The sequence below is a fragment of the Balaenoptera ricei genome, chromosome 16 (assembly GCF_028023285.1).
Source record: "Balaenoptera ricei isolate mBalRic1 chromosome 16, mBalRic1.hap2, whole genome shotgun sequence".
Classification (NCBI taxonomy): Eukaryota; Metazoa; Chordata; class Mammalia; order Artiodactyla; family Balaenopteridae; genus Balaenoptera; species Balaenoptera ricei.
The window spans coordinates 14250806-14271666 of record NC_082654.1 but is presented as its reverse complement, the minus strand read 5'-3'; the positions used below and the strand labels follow the sequence as shown (position 1 = coordinate 14271666).

Below are 20861 nucleotides of genomic sequence, written 5' to 3'. Positions count from 1 at the left end.
GTGGTGCAGTGGTTGAGAATCCGCCTGCCAATGCAGGGGACACGGGTTCGAGCCCTGCTCTGGGAGGATCCCACGTGCCGCGGAGCGACTGGGCCCGTGAGCCACAACTACTGAGCCTGCGCGTCTGGAGCCTGTGCTCCGCAACAAGAGAGGCCGCCATAGTGAGAGGCCCGCGCACTGCGATGAAGAGTGGCCCCCGCTTGCCGCAACTAGAGAAAGCCCTCGCACAGAAACGAAGACCCAACACAGCCAAAAAATAAATTAATTAATTAATTAAAAAAAGAATCGGGGTGTATTGTAGTATCAGCCACATCCTGGAAAGTTTTAAAAATAAATAAATAAATAAATCACTTACAACTAGATCCTGGCTAGCATCACCCCCTTGGGTTAAGTTCTGGTTTAGAGCAAGGGTCAGTGACTTGGGCCCATGGGCCACCTGGATTTGTACAGACCTCCAGCTAAGAATGGTTTTTACATTTAAATTTTTTAAAATTCAAACAAATAATCTTTCGTGATACATGAAAATGATATGAAATTAAAATTTCAGTGTCTATAAAGTTTTATTGGAATGCAGCCACACATTCATTTATATATTGTCTATCGCTGCTTTCCTGCTAAAACTGCAGAATTGAGTAGTTGCAACAGAGACCATATGGCCTAAAATATTGACTATCTGGGCCTTTACAGAAAAAGCGTTCAGCCCCCGGCTTAGAAGGAAGGGTTTTAGTGATTTATGTCCCGTTAAAAGGGTGAGCACCTTCAGGGTAAGAGGCTGAGGTAGCACTCAGACAAAATGCTGCATTCATGACAATAAGCCTCACAGAAAGCTTTTTCAGACACTGGCTAAGAGATCCTCAAAATGTTCAAAAGTAGGTAAGATGAGGGAAAGAAGGATAACCAAGGAAAACAAAACACCCCCAAACTTCACAAAGCTGCGTTTGTGATAAATGTGCACACAAATCATAAGTCAGAAATGCCCTTAGACAAATAGGTTTAAAAATACTTTAAGCACGCACCAAATTGAGTTGAGTTTAAGCAAATAGGAGTGATTTGAGGTAAACCGAAGCTGGGGTCTGGGAGTGTGGAGGGCAGGGGGATGTCCCAGGCAGACAGAGAGGTGTGGGGAGAGCTGCCCTTGGTGTGACCTTCAGGAGAACACAAAGCGGAAACAAGGTCTGAAGACCTTGGGGCTGAGTGGCCAGCTCCTCTAGGTCATGGAGGACCTGGTGCCTTTCCCTGATGGTGCCCTGGGCTGGTCAGGAAAGGTGGAGAACATGCTTCTTAGCCTTTGGAGAATCCAGACAAACCCGGTTTGAAGCCAATTATTGACATGGTGCTCTTGTCGGGGATATATATGCTTTTGAAGGAGCCACCTGTATTTTTTCTGGGAAAAATGGCCCTGAGTGAATTGTTTAACCTCTGTGTGGTTCAGTTTCCTCATCTGTTGAATGAAAGTATTTATACTAAGTAATACTAATTAAATAAGCTATTCCAGGTAAAGGACCAGAGTCTGACATAAGCGAGCACGTTAGCGGGGCTGCAGCTACAGATTTATGATTGGCCACTTACACCTGTTCTGCCTGCCTCGCAGGGTTAGGATCCCTGGAAGAAAAGTGCAGCAGTGAAAAGAACACTTCATTAGGGGCCAGGAGCCCTGGTTCTGAACCCTTTTCTGTTGAGAACTCACTGTGTGGGCTCATCACGCTCCCACCCCCAACCCATGTCAGCTCTAGCAATGTCCCCAAGACCCCTTACCCCCATGGTAATGGATAGTATTTACTGAGCACAGATTTACATGCCTAATCTCTTCATAACTCGTGAGACTGGGTTGGCTCTTCTGTTATCTTCACCTTACAAAATAGAAATCTAAGGCTCAGAGAGATTAAGGAAAGTGCCCAGAGTCACACAGCCAGAAAAAAAGCAGAATTGAGCTCTGAACGCAGGGAGAGTCTGACTCCTGGCCACACGCTTCACAGCTGTGCTGGAACAAGGTTAAAGCCGTAACTGAGATCACTCTGTGGGGCAGGGACAGGGAACCAAGGCATCCCCTCCCATCATCCCACCTCCGGGGAAACTGTCAACTCTCCAATACAAAGAGAGAGAAGGGACCCCAAAGGAGCACTTTAACTGCCACAGAACTCAAACTCTCCCCACAAAAGGCCCCATTGTCATAAGAAAACACACAAACTCACAACCTCCATTTCTTCAGCATTTCCAGATCGAGGGAATCTTTGTCTTATCAGGTAATAGAATTGTTTTTAGCAGCAAGAATGAGCTCATTACAGATGCAGCTTGTGCTAATAATGATAATCTGCTGTGCAGTAAAATCACCTCTCTCCCTCCCCCGACAGACGACGCTCTAGGAATTACAGGCTAGGGAGAAACAGAAAGGATAAAGATTAAGGAAAAGAATTGCAATGCGGAATTGTTTCAACAAAAGGAGTTTGATATGCACACTGAACTTGATTATTTTAATCATGAAGTTATACAAGAATTAGATACTATTAGACAATCTTTTAATTGCCTTTATTCGATTTTGTTATTTCTGTTACTGGGTTGTTGTTTTGTGTTTTTGTTTTACTGCTCAAGTCATTTTTTAAAGGTCAGTGCCAGGAATTAGCTAGTGACTTAAATATTGACAAGATTCGATCCCGCGAGTGAAATCAAGATGAAGGCAGTTGCAAAGAAGTGGTTTCGGTCCCGGCCTCCCTTAATTTCATGGGCAAAGACTTCGAAAACCTTGGGTCTAGAGCAGTAATCTGCAGACTCTGTGGGTTTGGGAGACGGGAGCAGGCAGAACTGCTTCCCATGTTCTTCATTTCTGAGGGGCCAGCAGAGATGCAGCAGCCTGGACCACACGGCCCTGGGCAGGTGAGGGATCTGTCTCCTGGTTTCCTTCCTGAGGCTGTGGGATCACTTTCCCAGGGTGGTAAGAAAGCTGGAAAAAATCCCACCTGTTCACTAAGCTTGGTCCCAGCCCTTTGAAGAGAATGCAGCTAACTTCTGTTGAGTCATGGCTTTTTTCTTTAAACATGCAATCTCTAAAAGGTTATTTTTTAATCACTTCAAATAAGGATTTTATCAATTCAAATAAGGAAAATAACATTTTTTTCCTGATTATGAAAACAATACCTGTTGGCTGTGGAAAATTGAAAAAACCACAAGGAAGTAAAAAAGACCAATCGCACCATCATCCAAATAATCAGTTAGTATTATGGCTTAGCTCCCTTTACCACTCCTCCCTTGTTTTTAAACAGAAAAACAGGATTATAGTGGGGTGTGTGTGTGTGTGTGTGTGTGTGTGTGTACACATGGGTTTGCTGTTATTGTACTGTCTCATGGTCTTGCTTTTTTCATGTACTGTATCAGAAATTTTTTTCCACAATAGCATTCCTCTACCACATTATCTTTTAATAACAGAATGCATTGTAATGCCACATCCCATTGGGTTTGGGGTGTTGTTTTGTATGACAACCACCCCTTACACACATCTTTTGTTGTTTCCCAGGACAGGGTTCCTTTCTATTTCTGTGCCCCAGACCCTCTGGCTGTCTGATGAACCTATGGACCTCTTCTCAGAACAATGTTTTTAAATGCATAAAGTACAATAAATGAGATTACAAAGGGAGCTAGTTATATTGAAATACTATCAAAATACTAAAAAGAACAAATTTGTGAAATAGCCATGTGTTTGCTTATACATATGTTGAAGAACAATGTTAGAGAGCAGACATTGTAGCTCTAATAACAACTGTAATTATAAAGTACTGATCAACATTAACATTATTTCAAGCTGTTTGCAACAAATGTCATATGATGTGAAAAGATCTGAGATTTTTATTGGATTAAGGTGACAGGTACAGCTGGGGGTTTGTTGCCTACATTCATAAACAAAGGAAATATTATATTTCACTTGGTGGTTAGTGAAAACAAACATGTAACTTTTTTCTCATCCCAGTTCTTTTTTCTCATCAAAGATATGACTCCTGATTTCTACCCATGGAAACCTGGGGGTCCAGGCAGCCCAGGTGAAAATTCTCACCTTGGGAGAAACGCTCAGGAGTGGCTCAGTTCATCTTTTGGCCCAGCAGTTTTGAGTCTTTTGATAACAATGGCCTCACTGCCCCAGGAGCTGCTTTTGATTTCTTCTTCGTGCCAATGGCTGCAGAGTGAAGTCAGAGAGAGTGCCTGTCAGTGATAAAAGGTCAGCCAGTGTTATGGGTTGAATTGTGTCCCCCCCCCACTCTGCCCCCCGCAAAAGGATATATTGAAGTCCTAATCCCCAGCACCTCAGAATGTGACTTATTTGGAAATAGGATGTTGCAGGTGTAATTGGTTAAGATGAGGTCATACTGCAGAAGGGTGAGCCCTAATCCAGTGTGACTGGTGTCCTTATTAGAAGACAGCCCTGTGAAGACACAGAGACACAGGGAAGTCACATGATGACAGAGATTAGAATGACGCACCGAAGATTGCCAAGGATTGACAGCAAACCACCAGGCAGTGGGGAAGAGGCAAGGGGTGATTCTCCCCTAAGGTTTCAGAGGGCGCATGGCCCTGCTAACACCTTGAACGTGGACTTCTCGCTTCCAGAAGTATGAGACAACAAATTTCTGCTGTCTCATACCACCCAGTTTGGGGTACCATTACAGCAGCCCTAGGAAACCAGTACAGCTGGTGTGCCAGGGCTCTCCCGGGGGGCTGGGATTCTGAAACACCAGGGCTGGGGTGGGCATGGCCCTGTGCCAGTATTGGGGACTGCCATGCCACAACCCAAGGTGGCTGATGGGGACCGACTCATTAGATGGCCGGGCTAGGGCTTCAGTGAGCGCCCGATCCAGGTGCACAATGTTACCTCAGGATCGGGAAGAGCTGGGCCTCACCCAGCAAGGTCAACATAACCTGGAAAAAATCCACAGACGCTTCAGCATGCTGAGAAGTGTATCCTCTTTATTCTCACATGACAATAAAAGGCCTTTATTATGAATGACATGTTATCACCAACCGGTCAGGGTGCAGGTGGCAATGAAAAGGATGCTTGTCTTATGAAATTTCCCTCGTGCCGGTTGGGGTGTGTGAGGGGCTCTCACGTGAGAATGGTGAGCTTCTGAGCCCCCCCTTAGTATGTGCCTCTCCTTGGGAGGCTCTCCACTTCTACCCTTCCACGTCCTTTACTGAAGAGAGTGGCTCTAGATAAATCTCCCCGTTGCATGACACATTTGGCCTCTGAGTGCAGCCACACCTCACCGGAGGTCTGGGGTCCTCCATCAGGGCTCTTCCAAGGGTAGGACACCCAGCACCTGGAAGATAAACCAGCCCCACAAATTGCAGGCAGGTGGCCCAGCGAGGCAGAGGGGCTACTGCAAACATCCCACCCGCTTTTTTTTTTTTCTACTTAGAAAACAATTTTTTTATTGTGTTAAAATATCCTTAATACTCACCACCATCTTAACCATTTTTATCTGTCAGTTCAGTGGTATTAAGTCCATTCACACCGTTGTGCAACATCAGCACCATACATCCCCGTAACTTTTTCTCTTGTGAAACTGCACTTCTGTACCTATTAAGCAATAATCCCCATTCTCCCCTCCCCTCAGTCCTGGCAATCACTGTTAATGTACTGCCTTTGATTTTGACTACTCTAAGTACCTCATATAAATTGAATCATACGTTATTTCCTTCTCTGTTAGACTTATTTCTCTCAGCATAATGTCCTTTAAGTTCATCTGTGTTGTAGCTTGTGTCAGAATTTCCTTCCTTTTTAAGACTGAATAATATTCTGTTGTACATATAGACCAGATTTTGCTTATCCCTTCATCCTTAGATGGACACTTGGGTTACACGACTATGAATAATGCTGCTATAATTATGGGTGTACAAATATCTCTACAAGACCCTGCTTTCAATTCTTTCCAGAATATACTCAGAAGTGGAATTGCTGGGTGTATGGTCATTCTAATTTTAATTGTTTCAAGAGCCCACCATACTGTTTTCCATAGCAGCTGAACTATTTTACATTCCCATCTACAGTGTACAAGAGAATCTAAAGGCAACCCACAGAATGGGGGAAAATGTTTGCAAATTGTATATCTGATAAGGGATTAGTATCCAGAATATATAGAGAATTCCAAACACTTGACAACAAAAAAGCAAACAAACTGATTCAAAAATGAACAAAGGGCTTGAATAGACATTTATCCAAAGAAATGTATAAACGGCAAATAAGCACGTAAAAAGATGATCAACATCAGTAATCGTTAGGAAAATGCAAATCAAAATGATAAAGAGATACCACCTCACACCCATTAGAATGGCTAATATCAAAAAAAAAAAGCAGAAAATAAAAAGTGTTAGCAAAGATGTGGAGAAATTGAAACCATCCCCTTTTTAAAACCAGCAGGAAGGAAGGAAAGTCCTCCCTTACCTGGAATAGAGAAATCTGGATATTTTGGCAGCAGCCTTTCGTGCAGCAAAATTTCTGGAGAAGGGGTAGGAGGAGGTGGTGCGGGCCTAACTCAATATATTCTAAAGTAAGAACAAAAGTCATAGAGTTATTCCTTTCATTAATAATAAAAATAAATATAATCTGTGCAGGTCCTGCATGAGCACGGTGCGTTTATTTCTGATCCTTACAATTTATCCTAAAGGATCATCATCTCCATTTCACAGAAGGGAAAACTGAGGCCACAAGAGCCTCCCACTCCATGCAGTACCCTACCATCTCCCTTCCTCAGCATGCTTGAGCCTTAGGTTGCTTCCCGGACAGGGGGCCCAGTTGGTTTTTACTGCCAGCCTCTCCCTGCAAACCAGCAAAGACCAGAAGCAAGACTTCTGGCACTTGCTGGGCGCAGGTGGGGAGCAGGACGTGGCTGCCTACTTGGCAGGTCCTGCAATTACAAACACAGCGCCTTCTGTAAAACAAAACAGACACCAAAAAAACAGTCCTAGTGCTGGGCTGGGGGCATCTGGAAACCCCTGGCCTGAGATCCGCTCTTCCCCTCGTTCTTGTTACCTGAGTTACAAGGCAGACTTACTCCTCATACGGTTTCAGGTGTGCTCTCCTGGCCTGCTCCACAATGTCCAGGAAGTCCCTGTAGCAGTTTCTGGCCATGACAGTGTACCGCGTGGCACAGCCTAAATCAGTGACCCTGGCTCTCGGCAGGTAGCCTGCCCAGCCGGGGATGGGGGGCTCCTGAAGACGTTTCGTTATGTACTTGCATTCTGTAAAAAGATGCCATGCTTCCTGAGGGCTTTGAGAAGCCACACAGTGGGCGGTGCTCCCAAGCTAGCTGGCACCCCAACAATCAGCCCCGGGGAAAGCACTAGGCCCCTAGACGTGATGAGGGCAGCTACCACCGGTTGGTTGATCCTGTGTGCCAGCACCTTGGTAGGGCTTTGCATAGGCCCTCATTTTATTCTCTTACAAACCGTAAGAAGTTGGTGCCATTATTACCTACACTTTGTGGAGAAGGACACTGAGACCTCAGAGAGGTTAAGAAAGTCTTGGCCAAGGTCACATAGCAAGGAAGTGATAGGGTCAGGATTCAAACCCAGGTCTCTCTGATTCCCAAGTTCTTGCTCTTAAACAGATCCCACTCTTTTCTCAGACTAATAACAAAAAAAAAAAAAGAAAAAAAAGCTTCAGACAATGCTCTTTGACAATCTGAATAAGGGAATCAAGAGAAGCATGCAGGTCAGGAAAAAGCACATCAGACTCAGCTCTGGCTGCCTGGCTGGCTGACCTTCGGCAATTTCACATTTGTGAGATGTAAGATAACTGCCCTTCAGTTGCTGTAAGAATTGAATTAGGCCACTGAGTCCCAGAACCTAAAAGCTGGAAGGCACCCTAGGGAGTGTCTAATCCATCCTTCCCTGCCTTGGATGAAGGAACTGTAGCCCAGAGAGGGGAAGCAACCTGCCCTAGGTCACACAGCAAATAGTCATGGAGCTGGGCTAAATCCCAACTCTTAGGCAGATGTTCCTTGTAATGACTTGGAAATTTTTTAAGCACACCAAACATGTGAGTCAGCATGTGTTCTTGAAAAGTCCCCAATTACAGTAATAATAATAAAGACAATCAGTCCATTACTTTTCTTATAGGCCTTTAGGCCTTAAAAATAGTCTAGGACAAATCATTGTTGTGATGATGAACATGATACAATCATACTGTCAGTTGTTTTTGTCACTGTTATTGTGACTGTTATTCAGTGCAAAATCCCTGCCCGCCCAGCCAGCACCTGGAGGAGCTGGGTTGAAACCAAGGTCTGACCTCAGACAAGGGACACTGCTCTAAAGTGGCAATAATAGTATCGACTTCATAGGGTCATCGTGGGTGGTTAATGAAATAACGGTAGCCGGCACAGAGAAAGCAACTAAAAGCGGTACCTACTGAGACAACAGCTGCTCTCTGAACCTCTGTGATGATTGTCCAGGAAGCTTAGTACCTAGCACCCTCCTCCCCACCTGTCTCCCTCCCCCCCTGGAAATGTTTCTTTCTCCTTTTAAGAAACTGAGCCTCTCCATTTTGCACAGACGCCTGGGGACCTGGAACTGTGCTGGACCCAGTGCCCTCAGTGGCAGCTCAGCAAGACGGCCAGGCCCTGCACTTGGGCCCAGGGTGAAGGGGGGCTGGTTTCTGGGAGCCGGTACCCAGACTCAAGGGGCGGTACTGCCGGTAATACTGGTGCAGGGTCCGCAGGACCGGCTCCTCTGAGCAGACGGGCTTTAGTTCGGGACAGTGGCCACTGAGCAGAGTTATTCCTCCAGCTGGTCTTTATACCGCTGTGTGTTCTCCTGGAAGATTTTCAGACAGTGGGACATGTTGTCCTCGCTGGAGGTGCCCTGGCAGCTAAGGTAAGGCACGAAGCCTGCAAGAGCCGAAGGAATCACGACCTTCAGCGAGGTATTCAGAACCTGCCCAAACCCCCAGAATCTCAGCCCACCCCTTGCCGTTTCTTCCTTGGCCGACAACACTGCATTCTCCCAAAGGCCATTAATACAAGCCGCGCTGTTGTTTCCACTGCGGCTGGGCCCTCCCAAGGCCACGAAAAACTGACCTTGGAGCGGGGAGGGAAGGCCCGTTTCAACAAAGGCGATGACAGTAATATTCTTTGATAGCAAAGCCCCTCACGTCAGCCCAAACGGCAAATGGCGAAAGCATTTAATGGACCAAAATGTTAGTCGAAGGAGTAATTGAAATTATTCATCTTTTTAGAGAGAAAGCTTATTTTCCTTGACACTTCCCAAATGCAATTGGGGATCTTTTCTGTCGGACCACCGGGAAATTGCGGGCTTATTAAAAGCAGAGACCTATTACACAAAAAGGTAAATTCATTATCTGTGAGACCCACCCCGAGCACAATTTCTCACCATTTCCCACAAAATAACATGTAATCATTACAATTAGTATGGGTAAAACACAACTACTTATTTAAACTGGATGCTGAATCCTAAGTACTATAATGCTGCCATAATAAGACCAGTTTTTAAAAGAACAAAGGAGGAAAAACTGGTTAAGACTTGGCTTTAAACTGTCAACCAATAAATAAATAAATAAGCAAGTAAATCTCAATATTGAAGCCCACCATTTGTGCCCTTGTCCCCAGGGCCAGAAAACCTGGCCCCAGAGTTGAGAGCAGCAACCCTCACCCCGTGCACCTGCAAGAAACCTCCTCCGGAAGAATCCAATTACTAAACTGTTCTTGACAGTGTTGGAAGTCTTCCGCCCACTATCCAGTCTCCCCAGTTTTCGGACAATTAAAAGATACCCTAACATCATGGAGGAGACCGCAGACACCCAGGGCCCCTGTCACAGTGGGTTTTCTCCATCAGGGTCAACTTTGATCTGCATAGATTTTACCTGATTGCGTATATGGACACACACACATAGGAATACAAGCTACCTTTACTGAGTCTTGCTAAGGGCCAAGATATTTTAAATGGGCTTTGTGTGCTGGCTCCTTTAATCCTCACAACAGTCTTAGGAGGAATCTATCCCGACCCCATGTAATGGGTTGAATTGATAGAACTCTCCAAGTCCTAACCCCTGGCACCTGTGAATGTGAAACTTATCTGGAAATAGGGTCTTTGCAGACGTAACTAAGGATTTGGAAATGAGGTCATCATGGATTTAGGGTGGGCTCCAAATCCAGTGCCTGGTGTCCTCCTAAGAAAAAGGAGAGGGAGATTTGAGACACACAGACACAGAGACACCGAGCAGAAGGCCACATGAAGAGTCATGTGAAGATGGGGACAGAGACTGGAGTGATGCTGCCACAAACCAAGGAACACCAGGGGCCATCAGAGAGAGCACGGCCCTGCCAACATCTTGATTTCAGACTCCGGGCCTCTAGAACCGTGAAAGAATAGCTATCTGTTGTTTTACACAGCAGCCCTAGGAAACTAATACAACCATTTTATAGAAATTTCTACTTACCATAGAGAGGTAAGTAACTTACTTACAATCACATAGATAATGGCCAGGGAGAGATTGGAATCTCAGTTTATTAGAACCCAAAGCCTATTCTCTTAACCAACCAGTAGGACCAGGGTGAGGATGGGCAACCTTGGAATATTCTCCATGCCTCTCCCCACCAAGAATACCTATATGTGAGAGCAGAGGGCCTATGGGGACCACCAGGTTTGTTACCCACAGGGATGTGGCTTAGTAAATTCTCAGAAGCCTGAGGAGGAAAAGCCTTTAGGTAGGGTGACCAGTTGTCCTGGTTTGCCAACAACTGAGGGGTTTCCTGGGATGCAGGACTTTTAGTGCTAAAACTGGGACCATTCCCGGCAAACCAAAAAAGTTGGTGACCATCCCTCTAGGGGACACAGGAAGAAATGGGACCATAAGGACAGCCCTAGTTCATGAGAACAGCACAACTTGGGAAGAAGGACAGAGCCTCAGCCTATTCATTGTGTCTATCCTGGCCCAAATGTATATAACAGACATTAATTAAGCGCTTCTTACATACCAGGCCATGTCCTGGGAGATCTGCCTAGATTCTATCTCCCCACTTATCAGAACCCAGTTATCTGCCATCTTCAGCAATGAAACACTTTCAGCAAGTTTCTTAAAAGCTAAAGTGCCTGTACTGGTGCAATAAGCCGGTCGGACACGGACAGTGGGGCAAGGCAGGGACAGCAGTCAGGACCCCACTGCAGGGCACATCACCACTTACCACTGTAGCCTGGTGTGATTGGCAGGTGTCTCATGAAGGTCTTGGAAGACTCCATGATTTTGCTCTCTGTTAATGAAGGGAAGTCCTTGCCTGGAGAACTCACTGCGCATGTGCTAGAGCCCTTGGGCGTCAATAACCTTGCCAGGGGATTAGGACAGAGAGAAAGCACCACAATTAGCCAAGGATGCGGTTAAACATGCAATGTACAGGACATAACAAAGATTAGCGTAAACTCTGGCTGGAAAGGATCAGAAGTTGCAACGGCTGGCATGGAGTCCAAGATGGGGCGGGGGGCGGACCAAACAGCGTCAGTTTATGTGGATGCTGTCTCCCGAGCCAGACCCCTTCTTCCTTCTGGGATGTGGTGCCCCCAAATGGGCCAGGTCCTGCATCTGGCATCTGTTGATGCTTCCAAGTCCTACCCTGCCAAGCCAGATACTCTCTCAAAAGTCATGCCCTTGTGGCCAGGACAAGTGACCTCAAGGGTGGAGGGGAGGGCCTCAGTCACGGTTTACTCAGCAGTGATGGGAATTTTTTAAACAGTTCATACATTTAAAGAACACCTGGGGCTTCCCTGGTGGCGCAGTGGTTGAGAATCGGCCTGCCAATGCAGGGGACACGGGTTCGAGCCCTGGTCTGGGAAGATCCCAGATGCCGCGGAGCGGCTGGGCCCGCGAGCCACAACTACTGAGCCTGCGCGTCTGGAGCTTGTGCTCCGCAACAAGAGAGTCCGCGACAGTGAGAGGCCCGCGCACCGCGATGAAGAGTGGCCCCCGCTCGCCGCAACTAGAGAAAGCCCGCGCACAGAAACGAAGACCCAACACAGCCAAAAATAAATAAATAAATAAATAAATAAGCTTTCATTAAAAAAAAAAAAAAAAAGAACACCTGCTACAACACGGCTGAAGACAGGACTGCATTCCTGTGAAACGCTAACGGCCGCCCTAAGGGTTAGTTCCTACCTGAGTCCCTATTTTACACATGGAAAAATAAGGCACAGAGAAGTTAAGTAACTTGTCCGAACGTTCCTGTGTCCAAGGAGGTGTGACCGAAAGACGTCTACACTCTGGGGGCAGGATTATGTTGCCCAGCAGTGTGCCGCGGGTGCACCGCCGGCTGCGCAGCTGCAGACCCAGCCCAGAGGCCTGCCTGGAGGAGGCTGAAGGGAAGAGCATGGAAAGGAGGTGTGCTGGGGGTGGGGCCGGGGAGCGGGTCGGAAAGCGCGGACACGCCCCCTCCCCCCGCCCCGCCCAGTCCTCACCTAGGCTGGCCTGGATCCTGGCCCCCCGCGGGACCTCCTGCTCTGGCCCGGCCTCCACCAGGGCTCCCGTCCCCTGTGAGCTCACCTCGACCACGTGGGGGCGGGGGGAACGGGCGGAGTCGGACCAACCCCTCCACCCCCGCCCCTCCCGCGCCTTCCTCACCCTTTGGCCTCCTGGCCGAAGTCCGGACCGGGAGCTAGAGGCGACTGGTGAACCGGAGGGAAGTCGCTCAGCGTCGGTCTATGGGGTGAGATGCTGGGATTTGCCCGGAAAATATTTGCCTCCGAAGCTGTTCTCTGTTCTGAACACACGGTCTCACCCAGGCGAGGCCGCTCTGGGTTTGGAAATTGTGGAGAGGGGTACACGAAGGGATCCGGGTCAAAGCCGCCTTTTCTGATGTAGACACTGGGGAGGCCTGGGCTGGGGGGAGACGATTGGCGGGAACAGGCCTTGGCAGGGGCGGGGGAAGCAGCCTGGGAGGGAAGCAGAGGCCTGTGTCCCAGACGGCTTCCCCTGGGCTTCTCACACCCCTGTCCTCCTAGCCTCGTGTCTCTTACTAGGAGAATCTCCAGATGGCCAGGACAGGAAACCGGGCAGAAAGGGACAAAGCACCAAAATGAAGGACGCTGGGAAGGTGGAGCCGTCCTCATTTTATGGGAGATGAGCTTTCATCTCATTGGACTGAAACTGTCAACTACAAATTGGCACTTGCCGTGGGCACTTGCCATCTACAAGGGTTAATTCAGGTGCTACTGAAGTTGCTGACTTTCAACACCCCCTGAAAGGAGTTCAGGGTGGAGAGCAGAGATGAGGCACTCTGTGCTCTGGGAAGAACTGGCAGAACAGGTCTTCAGAGAGTTAGATATTTTCAGGAGCCGATTTTATTTTATGAGCCTAATTCTTGTATCTCCTCATATCTAGAAAAGCACTAAAACCCTTCATGGTGACGTCTGCTCCTCGTGACTAGCAGTAGCCTTCACGAGACTAGCAGAAACCTTCTGCAAAAAATATGTGCCTGATTGCATGTACTCCCTCTTCACCAAAATCACATATATACTGACTTGCCCCCCTACCTCTTCAGAGCAGTTTCTCAGAGCTATCTGAAATGCTGTCTCCCGGGCTATAGCCCTCATATTGTCCCAAGTAAAACTTAGCTCTCAACTCTCACGTTGTGCATTTTTTTTAAGTCGACAAAACCAAGATGCCCACTGTGTGACCCAGATCCAGGGACTGAGTGGCCTTTACAGACAGCTAGTCCCAGCCGCTCCCTACAGATGAGGAAATGGCAGCCAGACTGCCTGCTGGCTCTACTGTGCAATACGTTTGTTTGACTGCACATCCCGGCCTTCCCGACCTCTCCTCATGGGAACTAAACTTCAGATGAAAGCTGGTGCAGCTACCCACTTAGGAAGAACCCATTTATACCTCCCTTGGGGCCCTAGGGCCCGCCTCAGACTATCCAGAAACTACTAGAGCCAACTCTGGAGGGTGACCCAGACATAGAGCCTGGAATAAACCCAAGGCCCTAGATGCAGCGGCCAGCTAGTTGTGCCTGCTAGGATACCAGAGGACAAGGCATCAGTCCTTAGCCTTCTGCTTTTCTTTTTTTATGACCTTCATTTGGGTGCAGTGGAGTTGTCAGTTGTCACTGTGGCTTATCTGCCTTCTCTCTGGTAAGGTTGCTTTCTTTGGCTTCAAGGGAAAAGGGGTTCATGGATGTCAATGGAGGCTTGGTTCCCAGTGAACAGAGGAGCCAGTCTTATTGGGAATGAAAGTTAACAAAGCTTGCAACAGCTAGGAAAAGACCTGAAAATCAATTTCCATCTGAAATGGGGTAGAGGGGAATGTCAGTAATGTATCTATAATTCCATTTACAAATTCAGAGGGCAAAAAAAAAGTCTGGGCCACATGAGATCCAGAGTTTTGCTTTATTAGACATGTGTGAAGACAGTTTGCAGATACAGTCAAATTGTGAATTGCTGCCAAGTTCTGTGAAGTTTGAATTTATAGTGAACAAGACCCCAGTGGCTGTTATTTTAGAATATATTTCCATATTCCAAGCAGATAAGAGATATAATGTTATGGCCAACAACTTTTATACTAGTCATCCACTTCAGCCATTTCCCAGCATAAATATGCAGCTTAATCACAGCTATTTCATCTCTACAATGTGTGATTCGATCTTCAGCTAATAATGCATTTTGACTCCTGTTTATATAGGTGCATGCGAATCTTTGCCACCCTGGCAATTAACCAGACCTGGACTCTAAAAGCTAAACTTGATCTAAATAACATTCTAGGGGTAGGGCAGGGCAGGCTCTGTAATCCGCACTCATCTTAGCCATCGGTCTGCAGAAACGCCTGTATGTTTCCTCTTTCCTCTCTTGTCCGTCTGACATTCTTGTCTGACATTCAACATTTATTAATGCCTGCTGTGTACAGAAAGGGACGTTACAAAGGAAACCCTTTGACAGTTCTGCTTCCAAGAAACTTGAACCTCAGATAATATGCCAGGGACAATTGAGTAATGGGTTAAGACAACGGGCCTTTTAGAAACTTTCTAAGATTAGAAAATGTGTCCAAGTGTTCCTATCCAGTGCTCTTACTCTAGAATATTTCTGTGGGGGGGAAGGGGAGAAGGGGTGGATTTGAGGATTCCCTCTAAGAAGTCTATTAGGGCTGCATCTCTGGGGCAGAAGAAAATCCAGTAAAATCATCACCCCCTCTCCATCATCTTTTTGCCAACATTGCAAATTTCAACCATTTCATTTAAGAGAAATAGTAGACAAGGAGACATCCTTAATGCAAGATGGGAAAGGCCTTACATTAGCCAAGAAAAGGACTTGACTCTATTACTCACACTTACACTTAATCCAGTAGAAAAGCTGGATTTGTGTACCACCTGATTCCTTCCTTTGATTCTGGTGTCCTGAAAACATCACACTTTGCCTTCAGAGTGGCTGCTTCGCCCCACAAGGAGACGCTGACAGCCCTGCAGGGACACAGAGTTTTCGGAGGTTTTTCTGCACAGTCACATGGCTTACAGAACCAGAACGTTCAGCTCTCAAAGACAGTTCAGGAGAATCGATACATTATTATGCACCTTTAAATATAAACTGTGAACCTTTGGGAAGGATGTGTGTGTAGAAAGGTCTGATGGAGCTGTCAATCCAGCCGGTCTGTTTCGTAGAGGATTCTGACCCTAGGCACCTCTGTCTGTTGCTCAGTCTGCACACACAGTCCATAGCTTAACATCAGTACAAATCAATGTCTAGTAAGCACAATTAAGACATGAAACCATGGAAACTTAAAGGCAGCAATGTCATCAACAAAATTCAAAGAGCATTTTCCCTTTTTTTTTTAACAAGAGCATATTGTAGAAATCAAGATTCTGTACAATTTTCTAATATTATATGTACATAAAATTATATTACTTATAACTAAATGGAGAAGTCTTGTTTGTAGAGTATGGCTGGCAACACCAAAGAAAGACCCATAACATTTAGCTTTTGAAGCCGAGCAGGCAGCAAGAGAACCCTAGAGCGCACATTTGTGTCTCGATGCGAAACCCCGCTACTGAGTATGTGACTAGCATTCTCTAGTTCTGTAGTTTGTTAGTGTTTCACATTCTAGTAGGGAATTCTGCAGCCAGCAATGTGAAAAAGGAGACACGTTAGAATGAAGTTGGAAATGCTACTTAAAATCTGCGTATGATAATGCGCTGTGATAATGGGTTTGTGAATCCAAGTTGCATTCAAAGTTAGTGGCTGAGTCACCCATCCTCCCCTCATTCATTATGCATGCCTCCGGTGATTTAAAATCGAATTCACTCCAGCAGGTGGAAAAGACAGCTTTGAACAGATCACACGGGCTGAGTCAGGTTCTTGATTCTTTTCCTCAGTTGGCTCCTGAATGTTGAAGACTGGCTTTGCAAGTGGGGAAGGATGGAGAGCGGGCACACACACCAGTTGCTTCCTCAGCCCCATTCTTAGGCTGCCTTTCTTCCGATCTTTTTCCTCCCCAGGCCCTTCCTGTGAAGGTTAAACGTGCCATCCCCAAGCCAGCTGGAGCTCCAGCCCCACTCACAAGAGGGCAACGTGTGGGATTGTGGTTCTTCACTTGTAGACTCACTCCCTAAGTGAACCCAGCTGGAAGCTGCAGGCTCTGGTCTGTGCCCCAGCTTTCCAAAACCCTGAAGTTAGGAACTTTTAAATTCCAATTGAGGGGCTTCCCTGGTGGCGCAGTGGTTAAGAATCCGCCTGCCAATGCAGGGGACACGGGTTCGAGCCCTGGTCCCGGAAGATCCCACATGCCGCGGAGCAGCTGGGCCCGTGAGCCACAATTACTGAGCCTGTGTGTCTGGAGCCTGTGCTCCGCAACAAGAGAGGCCGCGATAGTGAGAGGCCCGCACACTGCGATGAAGAGTGGCCCCCACTTGCCACAACTGGAGAAAGCCCTCACACAGAAATGAAGACCCAACACAGCAATCAATCAATCAATAAATAGATCTTTAAAAAAAAAAAATCCAATTGAACCACAGTCCCCTGTGGCATTTACTAAAAACTGCAGATTCTGGTTTGAAAAAACCCAGCTTCATTCACTAAGTACAGATCTCTGAATGCCTTTAGATAGACTCTTCAGTTCTAGTTTTAAAACTGAAGATTTTAACAAAACGTTTCGTTAAACAGATTCTCTGCCCATGTATCACCAATGTATTCTTTTCAAAATGTGGAAATAAATGGCCAAATCTCTTAGGGAGATGAGGGCCAGCAGGGAGGAGGGAGTTAGTTTAAAGTACGTGTGCCTGTCAAGGGGAGGGGCTCTTCCGGACTCCCGGGCTTGGTGATGTGAACAAGGCAAACTGCAGCTTCATTTTCTCACACAGATTCCTACTAAGGTTAACTCAAATTACTTATGAATTCAGAAATCAGGATTTGGCCTTTGGGGAGTTCTATCACAGCATATAATTTGGGATATGTCACTAGCTCAATATCCATTTCCCTCGAAGCAAGTTTTTACCTGCCGAAAAGTTGAGGTGTCAGCTCTCTCACTCACAAATCCTAGTGGATTAGCTGAAGCTACAGTTATTCTTCACTAAACCTTTTTGGAATTTAAATTATGAGAACCTAAAATAGCGCCCAGTGTAGGCAGTCTTCTCCCACCAGCTAAAAACCCTCCAAGTTCCCAGTGAATCATCACTTTTAATCACACCATGATGAAAAGAAATTAACTGCAGATGGATGGCATTTTATATTGACTGCCATCCAAAATATGTAAAAAAGAAAAGTCTCAGAGAGATGAAGAATCTCCTCCTGGCTCAAAGATCTTATTCCAAATCTGGAAGGATCGCGACAGGGCACCCTAAGTTCTACATAAGGGAGATCTCTTCACCCCAAGCCCGATCACTGCTGCAGAAATGTACTGATTCCCTTGTGGGGCGGTGGGGGATCGGGGGGGGGTGGGCGTTTCACCACTTCGTACCTATGAACACTAGCTGCTTTTCTGGGATCCTCAAATTTCTTATTTCCCAACCTCCATCTTCACTGCCAACAGTTTTCCCGACTCCAGTATGCCCTCAAAAACCCCTAATTATTTCTAGCCCTGGCTGTTCTCATCTTCCCTGCTGAAATTCAGACGGGTGATGGCTAGGGTCAAGGGCAGGGAAAGAACAGTCAGGGTTGAGGTCAGCAGATGCAGGTGAGCTGAGTCCAAGGGGACAGGGGGCGGGGAGGGCCGGTTAGTAATTTAGGAAGTCGATGCCAACCTTGACACTCTTGGAGGTGGCTACGTCAATGGCCGTGGCCTTGATCTCGGTGTCCCCGAACTGCATGAGGGTCTGGATCTCCCTGCGGGTGGGCACGGCAGTGCCGCTGGCCCCCGTGAGATCGAGGCGCAGCGTGCCGCACTTCTTCACCCCAGGGTCGGTGATGAAGCTCACGCTGTCCAGCTCAGAGCTATAGATGTTGATGACAATGACCAGCTGGGAGGGCTTGGCCGGGGTGTAGCTGCGCTTGACCAGCTCGCCCAGGGCCACGGACTGGTCGGCGGAGATGAACTTGTCGAAGACGTCAGTGCACCAGCGAGTGCCGTCCTTCACCAGCAGCTTCTCGGGCGGGTGCTTGCCCTCCACATAGCGGTTCAGCACCCCAACCCCGTAGGTGAGCGGGGACCGGCGCACCTTGATGACAGCGGGGTCCAGGCCGAAGAGGACGGCGCCCTTGAGGATGGTGAGGCCCACGTCCTGGGGGATGATGATACGGCACTTGTCGCCGAAGGCAGCCTGCACCGCCTGCTGCAGGAGGGGCGCCTCGGCGAAGCCGCCCACCAGGAAGAGGAACTTGACCGTGGACACCTCCGGCTTCTGAAACAGGTCCCCTGAAAGGGAGGAGGAAGGGACAGAGACCTGTCACCAAAAGCCAGGGGGGACCGGGTGGCCTGAGAATGTGGAGAATGGACAAAGCCGCTTGGGCCAGCTGGAGGACAGGCTTAGTCTGGACTTGTTGAACGGAATATTTTTGTAGAGCCAATCTTTTCAAGAAAGGAGGGGTTTGTACATCAATATGCTCAGGAATAAAAACCAAAGCTACTGCTAAGTAGAAACCCATTTTAACAGCCAGACAGTGATCAGTTTACGTAGTTCTTTGTTACACATAAATGAATACCCCTTGCCCTCTCCAAACCTGCGGTTCTGTTAAGGCAGGCTGTTATCAATATTATTCTTTGGTTTTCATAAAATTCCCATCCCACCTCTAGGAGTTCTGACCGTGTAGGTACAGGGTGGGAAGTTGGTGGAGGGCCTGGATACTGAAAGAGGCCCTGGTGAGTCTACTGTGTGTCCCTGGGCGAGGGCCACCGAGGCAGCAGGTTAACTGCGCGGCCAGATTCTGTTTGCTCTCTTGTGGGAGACCTTTCTTTGGTTTACACAGCAGTTCCTCCTCCCCAGCAGAGGTTGCGGTTTCTAATTTGTTCTGATACAGCAAAGACCATCCATTCCCTAAGGCCTGTCACTCGATGATAATATTGCTTTAGATCTCCCAGCTCTCTGACTTTTGAAGCCAAATGGAAGCCCAAGTGAGAACAGGCTCTGGGCTGCTTTGCAGTACCTGAGGTGAGGGATCCACAGCCAGTGCCCAGCAACCGCCCTCATGCATGCCCAGGCCCTGCCCACTCCTGCCGGGGCCCTGGCCTGCGGCTCCAAGACCCAGACCCCCCTGCCATCCTGACTTCACATATACTGGTTGGTGATACTGGAAACATCAGTCCCCATTCTTGGCTCTGCCCCACTGAGTGGCCGAGCCCTGGCTGATCACTTACGGAGATGCTCAATGATGCTATCAATGGTTGGCTTAAAAAGGGCATTCATGGCATCTGGACTCATCCTCAGCATCCCCTGCGAGGACCACTTCACAAAATCCACACTGTGGAGGCATGACAGAGAGAGAATGAGCGGCGAGTGTATAAAGGATACCCAGGCTAACCTGCATAGTCATGGGCCCTGGTAGAATGGTTGTCACATCCGAGGGGGCCGAAGGGGGCTTGAAAGTCCAAAGAACCCTTAGAAATACACTAAACCACCAGGACCCAGACCCTTAGAAGTTTCAAAGCTAAGGCATAACCTCTTTTGTTTCTCTTTGCTTTTGCCTGTGGCCAACATTCCCCTGAGACAGTGGAAGCCAAAGTCTAGTGCAGAAGGCAGGGAGATAAATAATTCAACAAATATTTACCGAGTACTTACTACCTATGCATCAGGTTCTGTTGTAGACACTGGGGATAAAGCAGGGCCCCAAACAGACAAACTTCCCTGATTTCATACAGCTTATCTTTTTAGTGCATAATCATAGCTGACACAGAGATAGTATTTTCCAGGTCTCAGGCATTGTGCTAAGCATATACGAATACATTTCATCCTCACAACAACCCTTTGAGGTAAGTCGAATTATCATGCCCATTTTCCAGATGAAAAAAATAAGGAACAAAAAAGTTGAGTCACTTGCCCAAGGTCACACGGCAAGTGTGTAGGATTGGAACTCAGAGTCCACACCACCTTCCTCCTCCCCATGAACAGAATCTACCCCCTAGACTGTCCTGAGCCAAAAATGAGCCCAGCTCACTTGCTCTTCCTCAAGGCGTGCTCCACACTGTGCCCACGGAACTTCTTGTAGTAGTCAATGAAGGAGAAGGGCAGGGTGATGTTCAGCGGGTTAGTTCGGTCCGGGGCAGCTGCCCTTTTGCGAGACTCAAATGCAATCATTAAGTCAACCCAGGCCGCAGGACGCTTGATTTTGAATTGCTCAATAAAATCCTCTCCGAATATTTTACACAGAAGCTTTTCAAATTCATAATCTACTCCTAAAGATCCATAGGGTCCACCTGAGTCAAGAACAAAATGGGAGACCACTATGTTAAAAATGGTCAGAAA

At 47.4% G+C, this 20861-nt stretch overlaps 2 protein-coding genes across 5 annotated transcripts in view; both read right to left on the bottom strand.

Moving 5' to 3' along the window:
- Positions 1-5047: 5047 nt before the first annotated feature.
- Positions 5048-11235, bottom strand: SPMIP5 (sperm microtubule inner protein 5). The gene is given in 6 exon segments (XM_059900583.1): positions 5048-5300; positions 6425-6525; positions 7035-7221; positions 8650-8736; positions 8739-8867; positions 11181-11235. Coding segments are annotated over 6 exon segments (705 nt in total). The 3' UTR covers positions 5048-5154.
- Positions 11236-14362: 3127 nt separating this feature from the next.
- The window catches only part of HSPA12A (heat shock protein family A (Hsp70) member 12A), a 69091-nt gene continuing 62592 nt past the window's right edge, over positions 14363-20861 (bottom strand). For all 4 annotated transcript variants that reach the window (XM_059901090.1, XM_059901089.1, XM_059901092.1 and 1 more), the window contains 3 exons: positions 20554-20812; positions 19757-19860; positions 14363-18817 (listed from right to left, as the gene is read on the bottom strand). In XM_059901090.1, the coding sequence (XP_059757073.1) occupies positions 18180-18817; positions 19757-19860; positions 20554-20812 (1001 nt within the window). In that variant the 3' untranslated portion in view covers positions 14363-18179. The remainder of the gene's footprint in view (positions 18818-19756; positions 19861-20553; positions 20813-20861) is intronic.